The 27,767-nt window shown below is 47.7% G+C and overlaps 1 protein-coding gene across 4 annotated transcripts in view; it reads left to right on the top strand.

Moving 5' to 3' along the window:
- PNLDC1 (PARN like ribonuclease domain containing exonuclease 1) overlaps nt 1-27,767 on the top strand; it is a 1,498,562-nt gene that overhangs the window by 883,890 nt on the left and 586,905 nt on the right. For all 4 annotated transcript variants that reach the window (XR_011281806.1, XM_069628834.1, XM_069628833.1 and 1 more), the window contains exon 16: nt 16,387-16,486. Coding sequence is in view for 3 of the 4 variants with exons in the window: in XM_069628834.1 (XP_069484935.1) it covers nt 16,387-16,486 (100 nt within the window). In the remaining variant the exon portion in view is untranslated. The remainder of the gene's footprint in view (nt 1-16,386; nt 16,487-27,767) is intronic.

Genomic DNA, 27,767 nt, shown 5'->3' with positions numbered 1-27,767 from the left:
GCTCGGAGGGGGACTGAATCCGTGTTGACCTCGAAAAACTCCTCAATAGATGTCTCAAGTTCGGAGGCGAAGGTATGGTCAAGGAGAGCAGAGGGTCTCATTCTCCACTGCTGTGACCTTTCGAGGTCATGCCCCCACTTCAGGGAAATGACCACCGGGGAGTGATCCGACAGTGTTCTGGGTAGGATTGCCAGATGGGTAAGGCTTCTAATCAGTATATCTGACAATAGCCATCTATCTATCCTGGAGTAAGAATCGTGGACCGAGGAGTAGTAGGTATACGTGCGGGAGTCAGGGTGCATCAGTCGCCAGGCATCTGCCAGCGCAAGCCGGGGAAGGGTTGTAAGGATTGTGCGAGCTGCCTTCGTTAGCTGGCGAGGTCTGGAACCCGATCTATCCAACGTGACATCCAAAATCGTGTTGAAGTCCCCGCCCCATATAATTGGGATCTGCGGGTAACTCTCAAGGAGCGATGCCAGGTTAAGAAAGAATTCAGGGTCGTCGATGTTGGGACCGTATATATTAAGGATAGCTACATTTTGATTCTGTAATGTACCAATGATGAGTACATATCTACCGAGGGGGTCAATATGTGATTGAGAACAGCTAAATTTCAGGTTTCTGTGGATTAAGACTAGGACACCTCTGTTCTGAGTGGAATAGGTTGTGTAATATCTCTGGGGTCCCCATTGCTTGGCAAACCTCTCACATTGTTTAGCACAGGCATGTGTTTCTTGTAGACAAAGGATTTGTGTACCATGACGCTCTGCATAAAGTTGTATTTGCCTCATCTTTTTGTAATTGCCCAGTCCCCTTACGTTCCAGCTCATAAAGGTTATGTTGCTATCCACCGTCTATATGGGGGATGTGTTTGGATTGTGCTTTGCATAAGAGTGTGGGTTCTGCAAACTGCAGCCAGAACCAACATACTGTTCGGATTATACCTCTGTGTTGCAATAGCGAACCGTGCGTGGTTCCTCTGGTAGTTGTCGAGACTTTTTTAAACATAGCTCCCCGTCCACCCAATACCCACCCACATCCCTCCCCAAACCTGAGGGATGAGTCCCAAACCCCCCCACAACAGTAACAACTTCTCGGCATCAGCGCCTGGGGGGGGCTGTTAGCTGACCGAGCAGTGGCGCAACGGACTGTAGAGGGTGTACAAAGGATACATTCAGCTGAAGTCTCTAACAGGCACAGTGAGGACCGTATGAGATGCAAGCATAGTATTACCGATCAAAAGGAGACTCAATCATAACACATTAGTGCACTCCCACAATCGCTGAACAAGACATTCGGTACATTTAGTATATAATGCACCGCTTGGGTTCCAATAACCAATAAACATAGTAAGCAAATATCGCCTCGAGGGGCTGTGGCTGAAAGGATAAATACAACAATGACAACTTATCAACGGGCTATCAGAATAAAGTAAAATACAGGTTGTTACCAACCCGCCCAACTCAGCAAGAGGCTTCCAAGGCTGAAGACAATAATGGGTTAGCCAGGAAAGTGTTCATCCAGGAATTTAGAAGCCTCCTCTGGGATTGTGAAGAAAAAGGTTTTGCTAGAGTGTTCGATGCACAATTTTGCAGGGAACAGCATAGAGTACTTGACTCCTAGGTCTCAGTCTTTTCTTCACAGCCACAAATGTCTGACGTTCACGTTGCACCGCCACCGAGTAATCCGGGTAGAGGTGGATTCTGGCCGCTCCAAGGGTAAGGTCGCCCTTGATCCTGGCTGCCGCAAAAGGGCGTCACGGTCCCGAAAGTTCAGAATCCTAGCTATAATGGGCCGAGGAGGGGCGCCTGGTTTGGGTTTCGCTGTCAATGCTCGATGTGCTCTTTCAATAGTGAATTGCGGAAACAATTTAGGAGAGTCCAGGGGTGTCATGAGGAGCCGTTCCAAGTAATCTTCCATCGGTTCCGCAATATTGTCCTCCGGAATGCCAACTATACGCAAATTATTACGTCTCGAGCGAGACTCGAGGTCATCATTTTTCTTCTCCACCACTGCCACACGGTTGGTTAGTGTGGTGACCTCGGCCCGCAGAGAGCCCAGCACATCCTCAGCAGCTCCTAGTCGAGTCTCGACCTCTGTTACTCGACCATCCGTCTTTTCAATATGGGCTTTTATGGAGGAGATTGACCCATTCATATCGTCCAGTTTGGTATGTCGAGTGGTGAAGCCATCACGGATGTATTCCAACAACTTTTGTGAGTCATCTGAAGTCGATGGGGCCGGGAGGGGATCTTCAGTATCATCGGAGGGCGGCTTGGACAGCGTTTTAGCAAACATATTCAACAAACTTTGCTTCTTCCCCGCGCCGGCTCCCTTGGTCATGATGAAAACCGAGGAAGGGCAGGGGCCCAAAAAAGAAAATGTGAGGAGGTAGCGCAGCACCCGGTTGCCAAACGAGCGCGGGGAACACCCACTGTAGAAGGTAGAGTCCGCCGCCGAGGAGCCCAAGGACGCGGCACGGTTAGGCCTCAACCCCCGCTCAGCAAGGCCCCAAATCACTCCGGCGCGGGCTCTCCTCGACCTCAAAGCCCGCGAATATGTGTACACGATGCTGATTCAGGCACACAGGCCGTCGATGAAAGTACTTGCGTAAATGCGGGCCAAGGCTAGCGGCGAACCGGAGGGGGTGGGGGGGAGAGCCCCCCGCGCGGCAAAAAGGAGCTCCAAGCGGGGAGGCAGCCCCCGAAACTCGCGGGAAGCCCCGAGCCAGGCCTCCCAATGCGATGTTAATAATGGGCCCCGCGGCCCCACGCAGCAACCCGCGGTATCCAGAGAATGGTAGCAATCAGGTCCCCTCACCTTGTTAAAGTAGTGTTTCAGGAACGCCTTGGAGAAGGGGACATAGGCAGCCGTGGGTAGATGAGTAAGCCCGCTGCGCAGCGCCGCGCGGCCCAAGGCGGAGGGGGCCAGCGGTCCCCGCTCCGGCCGCCAGCAGGTATCAGCACAGGGCAGTCCGGCCCTCCCGCCGGTCCGGTAGACTGGCTGCAGGCACGCCCCGCGCAACCCGGAGGCCACAGCGCCTCTCTCACACTGAGGCCGCACGCGCCGGGACGTCGAGTAGTGGCACAGATCCGCAACCCCCGGAGCCCGCCACGGGGAGAGCTGGGCGCCCGCGCCGCAGCACTACAGTCAGCAACAGCAGGGCCCACGGATGGTCTACGGGTAACAGATTCAGGATATCGGTAGACTGTCGGCTCACACCGCAGTTGTAGTAATAATGGTCGGTAAAGTTGTGTTTTAGCGGTCAAATTAGCCAAGATGTGCCCTCGTCGTCCGGAGCTTCACACTCAGGCGGCCATCTTGTTTCGGCGCAACAGCGCCCCCCCCGGTAATACTCCCTTTTCACGCACAGGAGGGTATCCAACGAGCCAGGGAAGCCAGAATAGAGGGGCCCTTCCTGTCCATCTTCAGAGTTCTGCGCCTTTGACGCCGCGCCTCCGTGGGAACCAGGTGAGCGTTACAGAACGCGAAGCCTTACCACAATTTCCCACCTGGGCGCTATGGAGACTTCCGAGACAGATCAGCTGGCCCATCTTTTAGGGGAATTACGGACAGAAGTGCACTCAGCCCGCCAGGAGACTAATGCTCTCAGAAGGGAACTAATCCTATCCAAGGAAAGAACTGATGATCTGGCCAAAAGGTTATTGCAGGGCCAGGCAGAGCACACTCCTTTACCTGTTTCCGGAGATATTTCTACAACAATGGGTTCGAATAACCCGGTACAAATCAATCGACCTGGACACATGCCTTTGGCCCCGCTGGAACGTTTTGCGGGGGATCCCAAGAAATATGCCGTTTTTATGAACCAATGCCGTTTACACTTTTTATGCAGGCCCGGGGCCTTCCCCAACGACCAGACCAAAGTAGCCTTTGTACTATCTTACCTCAGTGGCTGTGCTGCCGGTTGGTCTATACCATTGGTAAATCAGGATGATCCCATTCTCCGGGATTTCCAGGGCTTCCAGGCCAGCATGGAAAGATTGTTCGCTCGACACTCGCAGGGACAGGCCCTTGACAACGAACTGCTATCCTTACAACAAGGTAATCAGGATCTTTTGTCCTATATCGCCACCTTTAATAGACTAGTTGTGGAAACCGGATGGCCTGAAAATAAAAGGATCACATTGTTTCATCGAGGCCTGCGCTGAGAGCTTAAAGATGTTATAGCTCAGATAGTAGATCCATCCCAGGCCTGCGCAGACTACATGGACTTAGTGGTTCAACTTGATCACAGACTTCAAAATAGAAAAGCAGATTGGCTCAAGTATGAAACCAGAGTACCTATCAAGACCCACGTTAACTCCAAGAGTACTGACGTTTCCGAACCTATGCAAATTGGCAGTGTTAAAGGACCATTAACGCAGAAGGAACGAGAGAGAAGGCGACAAATGCAACTTTGTCTGTATTGCGGAACTTCCGGTCACTTTCTTCAAAGTTGTCCAGTTAAACCACCCAAGAAGGTGGTTGGAGCCACTGATAACGAGTTATTGACACCTGGTTCGGGAAACGACCTAGCCCGACAAGCGTAGGGGTCCGCTTGCCGAGCTTGAAAACAAACTCTTTGACCTCGCATTTTGTCATGCCAATGGTGCTTGTGAACCCAAAACAGCCTCAGCAGTAGCATGCTATAAAAGCATACATAGACAGTGGAGCTATTGGAAATTACATAGACCGTGAATTGGCTTCCAGGATTAAGCTTCCTCTCCGCCCGAAAGTAACCCAAGATGTAATTACTACAGCTGATGGAACCGAAATAGCCTCGGGGCCTGTAACGCATTCCACAGTTGAAATCACTCTGGTGGGTCAGAACGGACATCGGGAAGCAATCGTGTTTGATGTGATCAAGGCCCCACAATTTCAAGTACTTCTTGGAATCCCTTGGTTAGAAACACATAATCCGAGAATAGACTGGCGAGCAAAGAAGATAACTTTTCCTTATTGTGAACCAACCTGTTACCCAAGGAATCCAGCTATGGGTCTAGCCTCTGTAACTTACACCCCTTTACAGCTACCATCTGAATACCAAGAATTCCAAGACGTTTTTCAGAAAGAGCAGGCTAACACCTTACCTCCCCATCGATCTTACGATTGCCAAATCGACTTGGTACCCAATGCACAACTACCTTGTAGTAGGATTCATGCTCTTACTGAACCTGAGAACCTTCCTTTTGCGCCAGTATTTGGATCAATACCTGGCCAATGGTTTCATTCGCCCATCAAAGTCACCAGTCTCTTCCGCTTTGTTCTTCGTACCTAAAAAGGAAGGAGACCTTAGGGCCTGTATTGACTACCGCGCCCTAAATCAGATAACGATTAAGAATCGTTACCCTTTGCCCCTGATACCTGAGCTTATCGACCAAGTAAAAGATGCTTGTGTGTACACCAAGCTAGATCTCCGAGGAGCTTACCACCTGGTACGTATAAAAGAGGGCGACGAGTGGAAGACTGCATTCCGCACCAAATTTGGGCTCTTCGAATATCAAGTAATGCCCTTCGGTTTGTGCAACGCACCTGCCGCCTTTCAGTACTTCATGAATGATGTTCTTCGGGAACTTATCGATGTTTGTGTCATCGTTTATATTGACGACATCCTGGTGTATTCCTCCTCAGAATCTGATCACAGAAACCATGTTAGGGCCGTTCTTGAGAAATTGCGCCAGCACAAATTATTTGCCAAGCTCGAAAAATGCGTTTTTCATACCACAGAAGTGGAGTATCTCGGATTCATCCTGACACCTCAAGGAATCCGAATGGACTCGCGGAAAGTGGACGCCATTCTCAAATGGCCATCTCCTAGCTCTGTGAAGGGAGTGCAAAGCATGCTTGGCTTTGCCAATTTCTATCGAAGGTTCATCCCGGAATTTTCTCGAACTGTTCAACCCATCACAGCTCTCCTAAATAAAAATAAACGCTTTGAATGGACTCTTGATGTTGAACAAGCCTTTCAGGACCTGAAAAACAAATTCACCTCTGCACCTGTATTGAAGCACCCGCGCCCAGATCTCCCTTACATCGTGGAAACCGATGCATCCAGTTCGGCCATGGGAGCTGTCCTGTCGCAAAGAGACCCAGAAACTAACCAACTACACCCTGTAGCCTTTTGGTCCAGAAAATTCTCTCCACCTGAACTCAATTACGCAATTACCGACAAAGAACTACTGGCTATTAAATCAGCTTTCAAGGCTTGGCGTCACTATCTTCTCGGTGCAAGACACAACATCACCGTAATTACGGACCACAGAAATTTGCAGTATTTAAAGACGGCCAAAGCTCAATCTTCGCGACAACTCCGATGGGCTTTATTCTTTGCGGAATTTGATTTTGTAATTACCTATCGCCCTGGCTGCAAGAATGGTAAGGCAGATGCCTTATCCCGGATAGGCATGGAAGAACCCAATTCGAGTTTAGAACCTGTGCCAATCATACCGGAACAAAGAATTCTGGGCTTGACTTCATTGCAAACCATTGAGGACATCCAAGCTCAAGTAAAACAGCTTTTTGACTCTTCTGCCTTACTGGAATGGAGTCAAACGGGTCCTCACTACACCGTTAAGGATGATTTACCCTACTTCCAAGAGCGGTTATTTCTGCCAAGTAAAGAATTGCAGGAACTTGTCATTACCCGTCATCATGAATCATTAATGGAAGGACACCCCGGTATCGCGAAAACAGAAGAAAAGATCAAACGCCACTTCTGGTGGCCTTCTTGGAGAAAAGACATAAAGTCATTTGTGTTGTCTTGCGGAATCTGTGCCCAAAATAAGAGTCAAAAGAAAAGGCCAGCCGGCCTACTTCAACCTTTGGACATTCCACCAGCACCTTGGCACACCTTGTCAATGGACTTTATAACTGACCTGCCTCCTTGTGGTGGTTACAACACGATTCTCGTAATAGTGGATCTATTCTCCAAAATGGCCCATTTTATCCCTTTAAAAGGATTGCCGTCAGCTTCCACCTTGGCCAAGGAATTTATGGAAAATATAGTGCGGTTACATGGTTTCCCTTCCATATTAGTCTCAGACCGTGGAAGTCAATTTATCTCCCACTTTTGGAAGAAATGTTGCCAACTAGCACAAATAGACGTGCGGTTATCCACCAGCCACCACCCCCAGACCGACGGACAAACCGAGAGAACCAATCAGACTCTCGGGCAATATCTGCGGTGCACGTTACACCAATCCGAGTTGAATTGGAAGGACATCCTTTGGATTGCAGAATATGCATACAACAATTCAGTGCATTCTGGAACCGGACAGACTCCTTTTTATACCCTGTATGGTCACCATCCTCGGACCTCTGACCTAGATCCACCTCTGACCCTGGAGATGCCTGCAGTAAATCACCTACTTTCCACAATAACCCAAGCCTTCAAAGAAGCTACAACCCACTTACAGCAAGCCAAGAAAAAGTATAAAGAAAACGCTGATTTGCACCGAAGTAAAACTCCTCCTTACCAAGTAGGAGATCAGGTATGGCTAGCAACTAAACATCTACCCCTCAAGGGTCAGCAAACTTTTAATCCCAGATTCATTGGGCCTTACCCCATCAAAGATATTATCAACCCAGTGGCCTTTAAACTCGATTTACCATCCAACATGCAGATTCATCCCGTTTTTTCACGCATCTCTTCTAAAACCAGTACAACCTGGAACCAGACTGTCTGAGCCCCCAGGCCCTGTCCAAATTGATGGAGAATTAGAATTCGAAGTGAAAGACATTTTAGATTCCAAGATAGTTAAGTCAAAACTCTTCTATCTTGTTGATTGGAAAGGATATGGACCTCAGGAAAGATCTTGGGAACCCAGTACCTATGTTCACGCACCACGATTAATTCAAAGATTCCATCGAAGATTCCCGCACAAACCAAAACCCCCGGAGGAAAAGACCTTGGGAGGGGCCTTGAGGGGGGGTACTGTCATGATGCCTACCTCTAAGGAGCCAGGCCGGGCCCAGCAACCCCAGAGGCAGACATCATTTTCCCCAGGGAAGTCTCAGCGGGCCCAAGTCGGGGCCCTTTGGACTCAGTCCTGGCGCCTTAGGCGCCAGGCTCATAGCGGACCCCAGTCCTGGCGCCTTAGGCGCCAGGCTCATAGAAGAGGATATGTGTTTAAGTGCTTGGGTGCACACTTACCTGATGCAGACCTTGCTGCTTCATCCAGGCCCGCTTGAGGCCTGAATGGGACTACTTAACCTGTAGGACTACTTCACCACCTGGGTGTGGTCGGGGAAGGATACATACCCGATTGGTGGAAGGATACATACCAGGAACTTCTTCCAAGGCTATTTAAACCCCACCCGAACAGCCACACATGCTTCGCGTTGTTCTGCACCTAGCAGCTGGACGCTCACCGTGTCAGCTCCTGCATCCTGACTTCAGCCACGCCTGCCAGTACCCTGGAACACCTGCAAGGGGAGAAAGGAAGAGAATAGGAGAAGAAAAGCCCTTACCTGCTAAATCTGCATCCCGGAGTCATTTCTCCAACGGCCCTGAAAAGGAAGACATCATTTTAAAGGCGTTTCGTTTCGATCGCTGCAGCGCTGCATTTTACTCACCTTTGCAAGGCGCTTCCATCTTCAGCAGCGATCTTCCGGATTCAGCTACGCCCCGGCGCCTAGAGGAAAAAAGACCAGAACAAAGGTGAGAGGGAGAAAAGGAATAAGGAAAGCTCAGTTTCCTTTTAAGTCTTACCTGTTGGATTATTCCCACTGCATTTCGGGTCCTGCCGCTTCCTGGCATCTCCGGACCCCGGCCCCTATGGGGAAAAAAGACAAAGACATTGAATGAGCGAATGCAAGGACATTACCTGAGCGCTCATCCAGAACTGTTTCACTTCGGGTCGGCGCCATATCTCCGGCACTCCGAACCCCGGCCCCTAAGGGGAAAAAGACATAAGCATTAGCGCTTGCTGCAATTGGACAACGAACATTATTATTAAGCTTGAACTTTTGAACAGAACTTTTACAGTGCCTTACCTGAACAGTCAAGCTTACCTGAACTCCCATCAATCCTCAATCCAGTAAAGTAACTGGGTTTCAACGCGCCCCTGCATCAGAAGCAGGATGGAGAGCTCATCCTTCCAAACCCTAAGGTGAGGCTTCACGGGGAATCGTGGAGGAGGTATCGTGGAGGGTTGGAAGGGAGTGGGAGGCTTGAGCATTGTTCCACAGTTGGTAATACTCCCTTTTCACGCACAGGAGGGTATCCAACGAGCCAGGGAAGCCAGAATAGAGGTGCCCTTCCTGTCCATCTTCAGAGTTCTGCGCCTTCGACGCCGCGCCTCCGTGGGAACCAGGTGAGCGTTACAATAACTTCGTGCCTCCATACGTCAACCTCAACAACAACCCTATTCAAGCTCATCTTCCTGGAGGGGTTGTCCTTTTCGTTTCTATTCCTCATTTGGAAAGGGAAGAGGACAGGCTGGACAAAAAAGATTCCCTTGTGGTGGACGAGGGAGGGGTGCTAAATTAGCCCCAGCAGCAGCATCTTTACCCTCAACCGCTGCTGCAGCTGCCTCTGAGGCCTTGAACCACAAGACCCCAGTGTGAGACACACTCTCTAAGCATCTGAAAGAATAGGGGGGCATTATGTCAGATGCTTGGGCACTGGAAACAGTAGCCCAGGGTTACTGCCTTCCTTTTCAAAACAGGCCTCCAGATCATCAACCGGGCTACAACTGTCAAAATTCCGAAACCACTCCTTGTGCCGGAAATGTTAACCCTGCTAGAGAAAGGTGCAATAGAACATGTACCTGTAGCGGAGAGGAACAAGGGTTGGTATTCCCCCTATTTTCTCATTCCCAAGAAGGACAGAGAATTGAGACGCATCTTGAACTTAAGAAACTTGAACAAAGTCCTCATGAAGGACACGTTCAAAATGGTAACCCTTTCTCAGATACTTCAGGCTCTCCAACTCCAAGACTGGTTGGTATCCTTGGACCTCCAGGATGCTTACTTTCATTTGCCAATCCATCTCAAGCACAGAAATTACAGGAGGTTCGCGGTTGGCGGTTCTCATTATCAGTTTTGAGTTCTGCCATTCGGGCTGACCTCCGTCCAAGGGTTTTCACCAAACTGATGGCTGTGGTGGCAGAGAGTCTCAGGAGAGGGGGATTCACATCTACCCCTACCTGTACGATTGGTTGATCAGGGCTCGATCACCCGAACAGGCCCAGGAACATCTCAGAATCACCTGCCACTCCCTACACAGACTGAGCTTCTCTCTCAATTATAGGAAGTCCCATGTGATACCATTCCAAAGACTCCATTTCATCAGAGCAGTCCTGGATACTTCCTCAGGGAAAGCCTCGCCTCCCAAGGTGAGAGCTCAACACATTCTGCACATGGTAACAAAGTTCCAGAATGCCCAGCATCTGCCGGCCTTTGATTTTCTAAGGTTACTCGGCCTCATGGCATCCGGCATTTTTCTGGTGCCAGAGGCCCGGTTGAGAATGAGATCCCTTCAATGGGCCCTCAGGACTCAGTGGTACCAATTCTCAGGGAATATGTCAGATCTCCTGCTGTTTCCGAGCAGAGTTGCTCAGGACCTTCTATGGTGGCCATACAAGGACAATATTCTCAGGGGAGAATCTTTTTGGCAACCATGGCCGGAGATAACTGTAGTGACGGACACCTCACTTACTGGATGGGGAGCCCACACCAACAAACTGACAATCGGCGGTCGTTGGTCTCCATCGGAGTCCAAACTACACATCAACCTTTTAGAGCGGAGGGCAATCAGACTAGCGCTGAAGGCCTTTTTGCCCTCGGAAAGAATGCCCTGATAATGATGGACAACACAGTGGCCATGTAATACCTCAACAAGAGAAGTGGTGTAGGGTCACTTCCACTGTGCAGAGAGGCAATGCAGCTCTGGTTCTGGGCAATGCAAGAAGGAATTTCTCTATTGGCAGTTCACCTAGCTGGAGAGCAAAACACGGCAGACACTCTGAGCAGGCTGAGCACAGACTCCCACGAGTGGGAATTAGCTCAGTAAGTCCTTCAAGAGATCTTCACCCTTTGGGGAACCCATCAAGGTGATCTATTCGCGACCCAGGTCAATCGGAAGTGCGAAGAGTATTGCTCAAGGCAATTTCCTCCAAGAGGAACTCTAGGGGACGCATTCGTAGTGGACTGGAAATTTCCGTTTCTGTACGTGTTTCCCACAGTCCCTGTCATTCCTCACATGATCAGGAGGTTGAGAACATTTGGGAAATCCATGATCCTAATTGCTCCGGATTGGGCCTGGAGGACGTGGTACCCGGACCTTCTGGATATGTCCATCTGCCCTCCAATACGTCTTCCACAAAGAGAGGATCTTCTCTCACAAGAGGAAGGCTGGGTTCTCCATCCAGAAGTCAAGACACTCAGCCTTCACGCATGGTTTCTGAGATGCTGAGATATAAGCATTGGGACCTCCCGGACGACGTAATGGAGATTTTGCTTTTGGCCAGAAGGCCAGCAACCAAATCCTTGTACCGATGTTGTTGGAATAAGTTCAGTAATTGGTGCAAGGATAAGAATGTGGATCCTGTGTGGCACACCTATGGTGCTTTCTTTCCTGTTGCATTTAGCCAATCTCGGTCTCCTGATTGGAACGATAAAAGGATACCTGGCTGGCCTTTCCATTTTTAAGCACTCCTCTGAAGAGGTCTCTTATTTCAAGATACCATTGATTGTGCAATTTCTAAAGGGTCTCACTAATGTTTACCCTCCAGTCCCATTTCATGCGCCTGTTTGGGATTTAAATTTGGGATTAAAATTTCTCACATGCATTCGATTCGAGCCATTACATTCATGTCCTCTAAGGCTCCTTACATTAAAACAGTCCTACTACTGGCTTTAACATCAGCCTGCGGGGCAAGTGAGTTACAAGTTCCTTTCTTGTAAGCCTCCTTACACTGTTTTCCATAAGGATAGTCGAACCATTATTCCTGCCTAAGGTAGTCTCTGACTTCCATTTGTTGCAGAAGATAACCCTACCAACCTTTTCTCCTCCCTCTCATGCAGGTAAGGAGGAAGAAAGGCTTCACAGGCTAGACCCAAAAAGGGCCCTAAGCTTTTATATTTCAAGACTTGCTAAATTTCAACAAGATGATCAACTCTTCATTGGGTATACCAACCACAAATTGGGCCTGGCAGTAACCAAACGGACTATATCCAGATGGATAATTTTAGCAATTCGAGAATGTTACAGACTGGCAGGTAAAGAACCACCAGATGGGCTAAGAGCTCATTCCACTAGGGGCATGGCAACTTCTGCGGCTCTCCAAAGCGGTGTCCGGTACATATCTGTTTAGCGGCCACCTGGTCGTCTATGCACACATTCGTAAAACATTACTGTTTAGACACAACCTCGTTTCAAGGAGGTCTTTTTGCAAAGGCCGTTCTTCATATGGTCCATGACTAAATTAATTGGTACTCCCTCCTTCAAATTGTCACTGCTTTGGGAGTCTATCAAAGATGAGGAATACGTGGGAGGACACAATCCATTTGAAGAACGAGTTACTTACCCCTGGTAACGTTGTTTCGACTGGATGTTCCTCCCACGTGTTCCTCGTCACCCCTCTCAGCCTACCGCTCCATACAATTTACGTGTTTTTACACTCTGCGCTTTCGGAGAGCTTGCAGTCTTGGTGTACGCCTGGTCAATTCCTCTATTGATGGGAACGAAAAAACAGACCTGAAGCCAATGGGCGTGGCTCAAGCTATTTGTACTGCTGATGACGTCGACACTCGACGGCAGTCCCCGAGGGACATTGACGCCACAACATCGAGTACAGTGCCCTCTCGTGTGAATTTCTTTTTCTGAAGTAGCAAAACTGTCAATACGTATTTCAAAGATGAGGAATACGTGGGAAGAAAATCTAGTCGAAATAACATTACCAGGGGTAAGTAACTTGTTCATTCCATTGTTTAGGTGACGCCATTGCTGCCAGAGTGCAATCTGTGCTTATGGAAGAGAATTGGTGACCGGGCAAGAGGCCTACTAGCAGGCAATCAGTCAACATCAGTCATGGTACATGCTGGTTTCTGTTGAAAACCCTGTTGACTTTGCTTCTTTAGGTTAGACTTAGACGTTGGGTTTACATGCTTCAAGACTTCTAATTTGCGCTAAAACAGAGCAGAAAATACCTGTCCTTTTCATTTTCTAATAGTTGTTGGGTACCACCACAAAATAATTGCTCGACAGGTGGCCTACTTACTGGCTTGCCAGGAAACTGGACATCCACTCTTTAGTCATTTGACGCACACAAAGGGACACACAGGAGTTTCCTGCTTACAGGGGTGCAAAAAATGGCCAGAAGAAGTCCACCTTAAGACTTTACCACAAGCCTTTGGGGATCAGCCTAAGTCACAAAATGTATGGAGTCTGCAACTTTGGAAAACCTTTCTTTCCCTGTAGGTGAATAGATCCAGAATCTCATTCTTGCTTGGTGAGTCATCAGGGTTCAGGTGGCTTCATTCTCTTGGTGGTGAGAAGGGTGAACCCTGCCATGCACCCCTGTTCTCCTTTTTTCATGGGTTCGCAGCAACATTGGAGCAGGAAGTTTAGAAAGTCAGATAGTAAAAAGACATTGAGGAGGTTCCCACTTAGGAGCTCTCATAGAGCCATACTTGCTTATCTTTGCAATAAAGAAAAAGCATGCCAATTTCTACACAGACCTGGACCTCTTCCTCCCAGGGGAAAGGTTCAAAGTGCTTATGAAGGCACAGATATTGCCATATATACTTTTTGTTTTTGAGACGATTAACTTGTAGATGCATATCTGTACATCTGATCATCCCACACAATGGTGTCTTTGCCACTTGCTGATGGGAAGAATACCTTATCTATAATCTGCGTTTGCTTTGGTCTCTGTTGAGCCCCTTAATTCTTCACCAAGATCATGGCGCTGTGTCCTCACTTTTGAGGAGAGGTGGCATCTGCAAATACTCAAATGTGCATGTCTTGTTACCGCAATCCACCTCTCCGGCTTCAGCCTAGGAGCTTGTGGAGAGTTTCTTGGCTTTCACATTTTCTCTGGGGTTTTCTATCAGCGCCTCCATGGCCCCACTCTTCTGACTCTGAGAACACCATTCATTCACTCAATTTTCAACGTCTGTCTTCCCAACCCAGTGAAGATTCAAATTACCCAGTCGGCCTACTCTTATAGGGGTGTGGCTTTGACTCATCAGTGGATTCTGGGTCATCTTTACTCTTGCTTTCAAGTAGTGCAATTAACCTGCCTGTCAATGTAACTATTATCACAAATAATAATAATGTAATCCCAGTGTGCTGTGATCAGTCTCAATGTTGGTGATGGAGGACTTGTCCTGGTTGCTGCAGGAGGCCAATCTTAAACACAGGAGTCCATATTTGAGTACAGTTTTGCAAGTGCTTAGTTGTCAAGGTCACAATATATGGTGGTGCTCTGACGTGGGAAGACCTATCAGCATTTTAAAGGTGAAAAACGTATTTTAACACTCAAGTGCCTCATCCGACCACTCGGTTTCTGTAATAACATTTTTAAGGACTACACAACTGCTCTGGATTATATCCACTTAGAGGTCAGAAGTGGTTCTTCTCCCCCGTTTCCTAGTGAATCAGCTATTGAACTCAGCCTTGGAACATGCGATTTCTCTGACTGGCAGTCATTTACCTAGAATTTTCAACATGGCAGGCAAATCTCCTGAGAAGGGTCAATCATGCCCCCATGAATGTAAGCTTCACCCTGATGGATCCCTAGTTTTTTCAAGTGAAGGCTTGCCTTCTGTTAAGCCACTTGCTACCCATCAGAAGAGCAATTTTCATTAGTAGTCCGTCCTTTAGCATTCACAGGTGGTGCCCCTGTCCTTACTTGTTGCTCCACCTAATTGGTTGATTGGCTTTCTCAATGGTAGCCAAAGTCTTAAAGCCTTTGTCTTTCACCATGGAGTCAGGCAGCCTGCCACACTTGGCTCATTCCTTTTCAGGGTAATTGTCTCCAGGACCTAACCAGGGACAAGAACTGAATGCAAAACAATATGTAAAAGAAGGTGCACCCACCCCATTATGCATTTACCTGGCAGAACCTAGTGGTGGGGAGGGTACTTGGCAGAGGTGAAGTTGAATGATGAATATACCCTGGGAGATCCCAGCCTTGCTCCCATTCTCTCCATCATTCACAGATCTTTCTCCAAATGTGACTCTCGAAATACATGTGATGCACCCTTCCTTCATTGTAAAGGTTTTATTTAAAATAACTGAGGGTGGGGGCCATTACCAACTGGCAATGGATAGAGCCAAGTAGGCCATAGCCAAGCAAGACCCTTAACGGCGGCCATGGTGTTATTCCCACATATAACCCCATCAATTGAGGCATTGATAAGTATTGGCACCATGGGCTGCAGCTGCGGTTTCACAATTTTAAAAAGGCTAAAAGATTAAAAAGGTGTCACGGGACAAAAGAAGGGAACTACTGCTAGTTCCTTCTCCCTTTCTATGATGCCCAATGGGGCATCCAGGAGGAGTGGCTGGAGTGGTATGAAGGCATCAGTGAGGGCAAAGACTGTGAGGAAGAGCAAGATGGTCTGAGTAAGGGAAAGGGCACTGGGGGCGGTGCGAAGCAAATGTGTCTGCTAGGCAGGATGACTTTGTCTCACTCATAGCTGAAGGAGACAGTATTGCATTTGCTGGACATTAGGCACTCAAAGTTTAATTCTATACAAATACTTTGAGGTGTCCAACATGTGCTTACTGGGATTTGGTGGTCCATGGCAAGGAAAACCATTATGACCCAAGTCCTCAATTTCTTGCATGATCATCTAATGCATGCACGCATGTACAGGGGTCTTCCCATCCAAGGTGATCAACTGCCACTTCAACAAGGCAAGGAAGCTTCGCATTCCCCATAAATGACATGCAGAGCTGGCCTTTTGTCCACCATGCAGGCCCTTCCCTGGCCTCCAGTGACATGGCAGTGCATCCAAGCTTTACCAAGAAGCCTCTTAGATTTTTTTTTCTTTCTATTTTAACTGGCCTCTTTATCCTTCGGTCATGTGGGGAAGCCTTCATTCATGTGCGGAAGGGGACACAACGCTTTTGTTACTAAACATTACTGATTGTAGGGATTACTGTTCTAGTCCATACTTACTTTGCCCACATACAACCCTTCCCCAGATGTCTAGATTTCATCCATATTGTCATAATAGATGTATAAGAGAAACTGATGGTGGGGAATCATGGTGTGCACGAGGAACTGAGCCCTGGGTTTGGTTGTAGGCGGCTATCCTAAAGCAATATGACTCAATTATTTTAATGCTCTGCAAAGAAATCTCTAGTCCCTTCCTCGTGTTGTGGACCATGTATACAGTAATAAGTATAATTAAGTATATTTTGTTTTCTAGGGAGATGGAGGACCCCCAGCGTCCATTCTCCCGTTACATGGATGTAATTGCTGACCATGTCAACCAAGTGAACCTTATTCGAGCAGGTGTCTCCCACATTGTGAGTTTTTACCTAATTTGTACATGCTATTTCTCATTCTTCACTGTGCTTTCTCTTTTGCTCTGGCATTTGTTTCACCTCAGCTCCTTGCATCCACCTTAGTCAGTAGTATAGTATTACTTGCCTCTCTTCTCATTTGTTTGCCATCAGTCTCCTCCTGGCAATACTACACATACTTTCACATCCCCAAAAGAAACCCTGCCCCATCATTTGACCCCTTGTGGGTTTATTCCTTTAGAACAGTGTTTTAATTAAATACTGTAGTGTTTGTGTGTCTCCACGGTATGTACTCTTCTTTCTGCCACCTCTGCCTGATCATGGGAGTCTTAGTACAAAATATCTGGAGAGATGCATGTTTCAGACTCCTGCTAATGACTCAAATTGAAGAGTTCACTGTCAGACAAAAAATGTGTTTGTCTTAAAAGCTTTCGCTACCTACCTTTCTCCGGTAGTATACAATGCCTCTGTTACCGCTCACATCACCCAGTTCACAGTGCTACATTTTACAAAAAGCATAATAAATCAAAATGTAATTTAGAATTCATCATGAATGGAGATTTCAGAATAATCAAAGTAACTCTTGATCAGCTTGTTTTGTCACTGATATTGTCAAATGTATATAGAGTGTGTGGTTGTTTGTGTGCAAATGCGTGCATGTGTAACCCTGGTGTTAACCTTAAATTGTGCAAAAAGTTGTTACAATACAGGATTACAGAATTATTCCCTCCCAAATTCTTCACCTATCCAACAGTTGTACTGCTACTTAGCTAGTGCAGGGTCTGTTGCTCTGTGATGGCCAATACCTGATGATGTAGCAGTGCCTCCTGCTGTCTAATAAGGATGACAAGGGACCCTTAGTGGAAGATTATGGGTGCAATGACACATAATGTGTGCAATGGCACATACGCCTATATAAAGATCTCTTAACTAATAACTGTGGAATTCACTAAATAAAGATCTCACAAATACATTGTCACCCTATAGTTAAGGAGAACCCATAGGCTATTCTATGGCTGGTAACTTTTGACACATATGATGCATCAGTATGACATTTTCCAAACAGTTTTTTGACCCTGGTGCAAAGGTTTAAAGGTTATAAAGTATCAAACAGTGTTTTTTTTTTTACTTTTTGTTTTTGTTTTCCCATACAGAAAATGCACAGGTTTTAGACCGATGTGTATCCTATGCCACTGGACACCTTTCTTTCAAATTTGTTTTTAAGAGGGGCATACAGTAGGGGAGTCCTGCGTCGGTTTGGTGGAAATCTTTCCAGCAGCTTTTTAAAATTAGGTGGAGAATAGGGTCCCGTAAGACCAACGTCTATTTTTATATATCTTCCAGGATGCATCGCTTGTAACGGTGTGTGGAAGACTGGGCAACTAGCTGCTTGATAGAAACGTTAGAGTGGTAACAAACTGTTCTAGATGTGGCGTTGATGACCCTTGAGGGATGCCGACGAGCGTCGACATCACCAGCAGTACAAATAGCTCATGCAGTGGCCGTTGGCTTCAGTTATGTTTTTCTGAAAGCTTTCGCTTCGTGTACAAACAGCGCACTTAGTTTTTCTGGAGACAAATGTCTTCATCTTCTACCCATTCGTCCCGAAGTTGGGATTTAAGAAATCTTACGACTGCGGGTCGAAGATGTCAAAACAGATCCTCACTGTATCTGTCTGTGGTGTCTGGGCTCAGACCACCGTACTGATGACTGTCCATGACAGAAAAAGCAACTGGAACGCAGAGGTAAACTGGTGGGTGAGTTTGAAGTCTATTTCGAACAAGGAAAAGAAGTCCGGGGAGTCTAGAGACTCCACTTGGTGTGAAAGGTCGAAGAGGCGCCGCTCGAGGAGTCGATCGAGGCAATCTTTCTTCATCGAAGAAGGCGAAGAAGAGATGCCTGAGGTCTCCCTCTTCTTCATCTACTTCCTCTACCGAGGTAATCAGGTGCTCAACAAAGTCGGATTCTGCATGTAAATGGGATGCCTTTAGAGTGGAAATGATGCAGATTTTTGAGAATGCGGCCTCGACCCCCTCAAGAGATTCTCGCAAGAGGCATGCCCCGGTCGCTCCTTCAGACGACTCAAGGAATTCTAAGACTACCTCATAGATTCTGAGCAGTAAGCCGGCTATACATTGAGATACTCGACTCGATGAAAAGGCATTAACTCGAGACCCGAGTCCGTCCCTGATACCGTTGAAAAAACACGTTGAGCGCTTCGACGTCGAAATTGAGGGCGATTCCTACTAAATCGATCCCTTTTTCGAAGCCGTCTTCGATACTGTCGATGGAATCTTCAAATTCATTGAAGCCTACACCGGTTCAGGAAAAAAATATATAAACCTGTACCGAAAAAAGACTTGTTTACGTTCATGTCCTCAATTTATAAGGAGGAAAGTGCTTCTGATGAGGAGACTACTCCATTTGGGGTGAAGTTTGGCACTCAGGATGTACCAGAAGAACTCATTGACCCAGAGTCAAGGATGAACTACGTTTCAGGACTGCCTCCAGTCTGGTAGTGGATTTGACATTTCGCCAGAGCTGGAGTTTGATAGGCCTGACCCCTCAGAACATGCAGATTCTAATTACAGGAATTTCATGAACAGAGTCACGGAATACATTGGGTGGAAAGGGCTTCCCCGGCATATGAGCAGGATGACATCACGGACATCCTAGACCAGGGACCTCAGAAGGACCCGATCCTGCCCTTCCATCAGGCCCTTCAGAGGAAGGTTGTAGCCAATTGGGAAGCTCCAGAATCTGGACCTGCTGTGAACTGTTACGCTCACCGGGTCTCTGTGGAGGCGTTGGGGCACGGTAGGAGCCCTCCCTGAACTTGAATCACCCCCTTCAGGCCTCTCCCTCAGTAGAAAAGCTTTGAGTGGTGGTACGTGGTGATGATGCTCCTGCATGGAGAGATAAGTGTGTGAGTGTGCCAATCTGTGATTGTTTTACCTCTCGAACCCTTCACCCCAAAGTATGGTTTCTGTGAGTATACGCCGGCCCATAAAGCTCACCTGTGAATTATGAAAGATCAGCTCTCCGTCCTGCTACTTCTGGCAGGGGCGCGTCAAATGGGATCTAGTTCCTTCACTGATCCCTCATAAGGATGAGTCCAGTCCTGCTGTGACTATGCTTCTCCTTATGATTGGTAAGTCTTTCTTGAGCTTTTGTGATGCTGTTCATTCTGTTTAATGTCTTTATATGTTGCTCCTATATATGCCCGCAATGCAATAATGTCTCTCTTCTGTTTCCTTCACTTAGATGGAAATGCGGCCTCAATGCAGCTGTGAGACGCGGGACGCGGCCGGATGGAAGATGGATGCTACCGCAATGTTCGACGGCAGGTAAGTGATGGTTTAAGGAAAAGTGCGAAGTATGGCGAAGCGCCACCTTAAGCTGTTTTTTCGATATCTAACCTTGTCTTCTGTTTTTCCTTGCAGGCGCTGCTGTCGACGATGGAGCGTGTTGTGCTGCGGTGCCAAGATGAAGATTTCGGTGTTCCAGAAAGTGTAAAGATGAATACTTGGTTCACCGAAGAGATGTACAGGTAAGAACAGCTTCCCCCAGTTAGTAATTATGCTGGCAGGAAGCAGGATGTCCAGGAAGCAGGATCTTCAAAGGGAAGTCTGACCTCAGGCGACAGTGAGCGTTACGCTGCTTGCAAGTGCAGAATAACGCCAAGCGTCTCTTGAGGATCAGGGCAGCTTATATAGCTGAGATCGTGGGCACGCCCATTAGGGCCGGCTTACCAGCCACACCCTGCCACTCCGAGAGTGAGCACGTGCGAAGGCAATCCATTAGCAGCCACACCCAAGAATACACTTGGGGCTGCTTAATGGATGGAATGTTCAAGGTTAATGCATCCTGCTTAATGGATGAAATGTTCCAGGTTAATGCACCTGAAGTGCTATGTCCATAATAAAAGCTTTTTGGTGTTAAATGGATGTTCTTGTTTACTTTTGTTCATGAGCCTGGCACCAAAGGCGCCAGGACAGTGTCCACCCAGGTCTCCTGTGCATGCGACCCCCTGCATGCATGTGCCCCTGACTTCATGACCATGACATGACATGAACAGGAACTTCTAAAGCAAGTATAGACCCTCTAGCAGCGATCCAGACTACCTCACCGAACACCCTACGCCTGAGAGTTTAGTAGTTCAGGCTGCCACTTCAACCAAACAATCTGCCTATCCCTCTATTCCCCTGCATAGTGACGACAATAAGGTTGATGCCTGGGCTCGCAATATCTTCACATCAGGCAGCATGGCCTTAAAGTCTACTAATGTCACCTGTACATTGGCCATATTTTCTTATATCCTGTGCGACTGTGTTGCCATGGCGGCTGATCACATCCTGGAAGGCGAAGAATGAGACGGCTTCCTGCTACAGTGAAGGTTGGAAAGGAGGCAAGTGGAGAGTGTCTCCAGTCAGGATTAGATACTGCTGACAGCATCAGCAGATCAATGGCTGCATGCACCATACTGCACATGTTTGCGTGGTTGAGAAAGTGTAGATTTGCACCGGACGTGCAGGCCAGACTGCACAACATGCCCTTCGACAGCTCTAGGTTGTTCGGCAGCAAGGTAGATGAGTCTGGAGAAGCTGCAGACCTCCAAGGCAGCGGCTAAGTCCCTTAGTACCTCGATTCGACAACCTCAAAAACCCTAGTCAGGCTCATCTTCCTGGATGGGTTTTTCATTTAGTTTCTATTCCTCAGTTGGTAGAGCAAGAGGGCAAAGAAGATTCCCTCGTGGTGGATGAGGAAGGGGTGCTAAATCGGCCCCAGCAACTGCAACCTTACCCTCAGCTGCTGCTGCAGCCACCTCTATGCCTCTCTGAGGCCTTGACCCACAAAACCCCAGTCTGAGGCAGAATTTCACAGCATCTGAATGAATGGCTAGGCATTACTTCAGATGCATGGCCACTGGAAACGGTAGCCCATGGTTACTTCCTTCCCTTTCAAAAAAAGCCTCAAGATCAACCACCAGTATACAACTCTGTAAAAATCCAGATCCGCTCCTTGTGCAGGATATATTAACCCTGCTAGAGAAAGTTCCAATAGAACACGTACCTGTAGCTGAGAGGAACACGGGTTGGTATTCCCCCTACTTTCTCATTCCCAAGAAGGATGTAAAATTGAGACACATCTTGGACTTAAGAAACTTGAACAAGTTCCTCAGCAAGGACAAGTTCAAGATGTTTACCCTTTCTCAGATCCTTCAGGCTCTCCAACTCCAAGACTGGTTGGTATCATTGGACCTTCAGGATGCTTACTTTCATGTGCTAATCCATCTAAAGCACAGAAAGTACCTGAGGTTTGCGGTTGGTGGTTCTCATTATCAGTTTCAACTTGATGGCTGTAGTGGCAGCGAGTCTCAGTTGAAGGGGGATTCATGTCAACCCCTACCTGGACAATTGGTTGATTAGGGCTTGTTCACCCGAGCAAGCCCAGGAACATCTCAGTATCACCTGCCACTCACTACATACACTGGGCTTCTCCCTCAATTACAAGAAGTCCCATATGATACCATTCCAAAGACTCTAATTCATCGGAGCAGTCCTGGATGCTTCCATGGGGAAAGCCTCTCCTCCTGAGGTGAGAGCTCAACACAATCTGCAGATGGTAACACAATTCCAGAATGCTCAGAATCTGCCAGCCTTCAATTTTTCGAGGTTGCTCAGCCTCATGGCATCCAGCAATCTGGTGCCAGAGGCCAGATTGAGAATGAGATCCCTTCAGTGGGCCCTCAGGACTTGGTGATCCTAATTCTCAGAGAAAATGTCAGATGATCAACTGCAAGTTCCGAGCAGAGTTGCTCAGGACCTTCTATGGTGGGCTTGCAAAGACAATATTCTCAAGGGAGAATCTTTTTGGCAACTATGGCCAGAGAGAACAGTAGTGATGGATGCCTCACTTATTGGGTGGGGAGCCCACACCAACCAACTAACAATCAGCGGTCGTTGTTCTCCATCGGAGTCCAGACTACAAATCAACCCTTTGGAGCTGAGGGCAATCAGACTCGTGCTGAAGGCCTTTCTGCTCTCTGTACGGGGAAAGAATGCCATGATAATGATGGACAACACAATGCCCATGTACTACCTCAACAAGAGAAGTGGTGGAGGGTCACTTCCACTGTGCAGAGAGGCAATGCAGCTCTGGTTCTGGGCAATGCAAGAAGGAATTTCTCTATCGGCAGTTCACCTAGCCGGAGAGCAGAATACAGCGGATGCTCTAAGCAGGCAGAGCACAGTCTCCCACGAGTGGGAACTAGCTCAGGAAGTCTTTCAGTAGATCTTCACCCTTTCGGACGCCCCTCATGTGGATCTGTTTGCAACCGGTATCAACCAGAAGTGCAAACAGTATTGCTCAAGGGAATTGCCTCCAAGAGGAGTTCTAGGAGATGCGCTCGTGGTGGACTGGGAATTTCCACTCCAGTACGCGTTTCCTCCAGTCCCCGTCATTCCTCACGTGATCAGGAGGATGAGAAAGTTCAGGAAATCCATGATCCTAGTTGCTCTGGATTGGGCCTGGAGGACGTGGTACCCGGACCTTCTGGACATGTCCATCTGCCCTCCAATACGTCTTCCACAAAGAGAGGATCTTCTCTCGCAAGAGGAAGGTTGGGTTCTCCATCCAGAGGTGAAAACACTCAGCCTTCACTCATGGTTTCCGAGAGGCTGAGATACAAGCATTGGAACCTTTCAGATAACGTAATGGAGATTTTGCTTTCGGCCAGGGGGCTAGCAACCAAATTCTTGTATCGGTGTGGTTGGAATAAATTCAGTAACTGGTGCAAGGACAAGATGGGGATCCTTTTCAATGTGGCACTCCTATAGTGCTTTATTTCCTGTTGCATTTGGCTATTCTGGGGCTCCAGATTGAAACCATGAAAGGATACTTGGCGGCACTTTCCATTTTAAGCGCTATTCTAAAGATGTTTCCTATTTAAAAATACTGTTAATTGTTCAATTTATGAAAGGACTCACAAATGCGTATCCTCCAGTCCCATTTAATGTCCCTGCTTGGGGATTTAAACCTTGTGTTAAAATGTCTAACTTGTATCCCTTTCAAGCCCTTACATACCTGTCCGTTAAGGCTCTTAACTCTGAAAACTGCCCTACTTGTGGCATTACCATCAGCCCGCAAGGTTAGTGAGTTGCAGGCTCTTTCATGCAAGCCTCCTCGTACTACGTTCTACAAGGATGTCCTTAGGGTAAAACCATAATTCCTGCCAAAAGTAGTCTCAGACTTCCATTTGTCACAGAAGATAACGTTACAAACTTTCTACCCTCCTCCTCATTTGGGCAAAGAGGAAGAGAGGCTGCACAAGCTAGACCCAAAAAGGGCTCTAAGCTTTTACATCGCAAGAATGGCAAAATTTTGCCATGGCCTACTTTATGGATATACCGGCCCCAAATTGGGCCATGCAGTAATCCAAACAAATCATATCCCAGTGGATCACACTGGGTATTGGGGAATGCTATAGGCTTGGGGGGAAAGGACCCGCTGGAAGGGCTTTGAGCTCATTCCAAGAGGGGCATGGCAACTTCCGTGGCTCTTCAAATGGGTGTCCCTATAAATGACATCTGCTCAGCAGCTACTTGCTCGTCCATTCATACTTTTGTCAAGCATCGCTGCTTGAACTCAGCTTCCACTCAAGGAGGCCTTTTTGGTAAAACGGTCCTCCATTCTATTCACAATTAATTTAATTAATACTCCCTCCTACAAATGGTCACTGCTTTGGGAGTCTATCAATGATGAGGAATACGTGCGAGGACACAATCCATTCGAAGAACAAATAACTTATACCTGATAATGTTCTTTCGACTGGATGTTACTCCCACATACTCCTCATCGCCCCTCCCAGCCTACCCCGCCATACTTTTTACATGTATTACACTCTGCGTTTCCTGAGAGCTTGCGGAATGGGGGTACGACAGATTAGTTCCTTATTGATGGGAACAGAAAAGACAGAACAGAAGCAAACAGGCGCTGCACAAGCTATTTGTACTGCTGGTGGCGTCGAAGCTCAACGGCAGTCCTCGAGGGTCATCAACGCCACGACATCGAGAACAGCACCCTCTGGCGAGAATTATTTTTTCCGAAGCAGCAAAGCAGGCGAGATATGAATATCAAAGATGAGGAATATGTGGGAGGAACATCCAGTCGAAAGAACGTTCGCAGGGGTAAGTAACATGTTCTTCTTGGGCCGCTCCAGGGTCCTGGTCACGTGCATCATTAGGTTTTTCCCAACATTGGGGTTTTCAGGATTCACACACAATCTTCCTTTGATCTTGACTGCTTTGTATACACAAGCACTTCCTGGTCCTTCAATTTCCCAGGCTTTGCAACAGGTCCTTCCTGGACATTTGAGTTCTTAGGTTCCTCAACAGGTCCCACCTGAACCTTTGCTTCCCCAGTTCAACGTCCTTGTCAGGTAGCTAATATAGTCAACCGCTTGCCATCGGATCAGTGTTCAATCCGCTGCCAGGAATTGCTGGTTGATAGCCTTTGATCACAGCCTGCCAAGTTCCATATGGTTCTGGGAGGTGCAGGAATAGAGATATAGGCAAGACCCCCCTCTTAAGGCCCTCTGGGTCTTGATAGCTCCCAGAGATTCCTTCCAGTTCTTCAGGGACAGGACCACCACCTTCTAGTTTTATGACTTGTCCAGAATTCAGGTATTGCCCAGACTTTAGCGTTATCTGCAAGTCTTTCTCCAGAATCCTCAATTTGTGAATGATGTAGTGTTTTGCACATCTGCTTGCGCACGCATTTTCTCTCAATTTTCTCTTTCCCCAGCATTTCTCTACGCCCCATCGCTGGGGAGGGTTTCCTGAGCCTTTACCAGGTGGGTTATTCCCCATGCTTCTTTAAATTCCTGCTTGGAATGGTTATTCTTCTGGGGGGTGTCTAATTACTCCCATTAGGCTTTTCTTAATCCAATTCAAGAGTTGGTTATTTACTTGAGTTAATGGCACTTACTTGGATTCTGGTCTTTTTGTGGAAAACACATTTGCGGCTTTTTGCATGTGCTCCCATCTGTTAACTGCAAGGCAGCTAACTGTGAGGTTGCGTTGGTGTTTGGATCACTCCAGTGTCTTATCTCAGTCTGATAAGCGGGGAATGTTCCAAGAGGTGGTCCCACTCCATGATCCCTTACTTAATCTTCATTTAGCTGTTCTACTTCTGGAGCCGCTCCATGGCATGCATTCTAATACCTTTTCCCAAAAGTCTGTAGTGGGGTTGTTAAACCCTGTGGAAACACTCTAGTGTCTCCAATATTAGCTTAGTGATATTTCTGGGACTATTTTGCCTCCCCACCCTGTACTCTGGCAACAATCTTCCTATGGAATGTTAAGCAATTCTTGACAAATCCACGGCGTCATCTACCTGGGCACAAGTGGAAGCGCTTCATGGTGTGGTGCAGGCCCCAAAAGATCACGCCAGTGCGCATCATGGCCCCACAGCTCCTGCCGTACCTACTGTCGCAAGCCAAGGCTGGATTGGCCCACGCCTCCATCAAGGTGCAGCTGGTAGCTATTTCACGATACACCCACTCACCGGGCAGACCATCCTTGTGGTCCAACCGGCTCTTCAAAGAATTCATGAAGGGCCTCTTCAGAACCTTCCCTCCAGTAAAGGCCCCTGCCCCAGCGTGGGAGCTCAATGTCACCCTCACAAGGCTCATGGGGCGACCATTCAAACCATTGTATCATGCCACTCTGAAGTTTCTTTCTTGGAAGACCGCGTTCCTGATGGCTACCAACTCGGTCAGGCGGGTCGAGGGAAATGATATGATATGGCATTTATAACGCGCCTATACACAAGTGTTTCAAGGCGCGACGAGGCAAGGGAGGGGGAAAACAGAGGTAAGAGACAACGATCCTACAAGGCCAGGTGTCATTCAGATCGCGCAAGTGCATTGGAAGGGGGAAGCAGGGGTTGGGGAAGGGACAGTGCAGTACATGGGATGATAGAATAAATAACAATAAGTAAAAGTAAGGCCAGCAGCTGGCAAGTGCAGGGTAAGTGCAGACATCAGGTGTCATGTGCTGTTAGTGGGGCTGTAGTGATACAGAAAACAGTCCCCAAGTGCGGGGGGTTGCCAGGAAGGCAGTGCAGGTGTGCGACTGACTGTTCTGATCCTATCCTCCATAAAATGGTTCTCTTTCCAAAACTAATGTGGGCAATTAAGCTCAACAAGTAGCTCCAGTGCACCCAACAGTAGAACAACCTGTACTCCAAATCCTGGGCAGTAGAGATCCAAAAATACTTTCAAATAACATGCCCTAGAAAATAACAGGCTTGAGTGGAAGCAGTAACATTTTAATCTCAACCTTAAAATGCCCTTATGCTGTTATGGAGCTAAACTGGGACAATATAGTGGTGAAGGTGGTCGTTTGGCCAAGGGGGGCAGTGTCAGGTTATGGTGTGAAACTGGGTGAAGGCACAGTGCAGCAAAGATGTCGAGTCAAGTTGGGGAATGCATGCCCCTAGATGGGTCTAGGGCAGCAGAAAGCCTAAATATGTATGCCTCCTATACGTATTAAAACTCACATCAAAGCAAAGTCACTCCTGACTTTGTGAGTTTTCGTACGTATAAGAGGCTTAAACGAGATGTACTGTTTGTACATGGTGGAATTGTATGTCTCATATAGGTATGAAAACTCGCATCAAAGATGTAGGTAAATCCTTAAACTTGAATAACACAAAATTGCCCAATTAAGTTGTTGAAATGTACATTTTGTATATGCATTTCTGAGGCTTGTGGAATCTGCTTAGCTCACATGCTGTGCATAGGCCGACATCTAGTAGAAGCTGCAGAGTGTTAGTTTGCTTTTCAAAACTCGAAAATGGGCGTCGACATAGGCCGTGCCAGTAATACTATCCCTAGTGTGACGTCCACTGTACCCATGGTCCCTCACGCGTGTAGGACCCTCAGATTGTTTTTTCCACCGTACTTGTCGTAAGCATTGTGCAGAGTTCCCTGACTTTCAGCCATTTTGCAAAAAATCATATATATATTTCCCCGTTCTGTTGGGCCATTGGGCCCACCACTCCAGGCAGCTCAAGGCCATGGAAGCGGTGGGTGCCTTCAGTGACGGCAGCGACGCCGCCGTTTCGGACGGCGAGGGCAAAGGGGCGTGGAAAGACACCCAAGCGCTAGTCCCCGACCCCGGAAGATTGTCCAGCAGGGCAGTTATGGGGACCACACCCGGGGACACAAGCGCTACCCCAATTAATACACATAAACACACTAATCCCAACCGGGACTCGA

This window comes from Ambystoma mexicanum, chromosome 12, assembly GCF_040938575.1.
Source record: "Ambystoma mexicanum isolate Mex_15411 chromosome 12, UKY_AmexF1_1, whole genome shotgun sequence".
Classification (NCBI taxonomy): Eukaryota; Metazoa; Chordata; class Amphibia; order Caudata; family Ambystomatidae; genus Ambystoma; species Ambystoma mexicanum.
The sequence above is the reverse complement of the archived record's forward strand: the minus strand, read 5'-3'. Positions and strand labels throughout refer to the sequence as shown.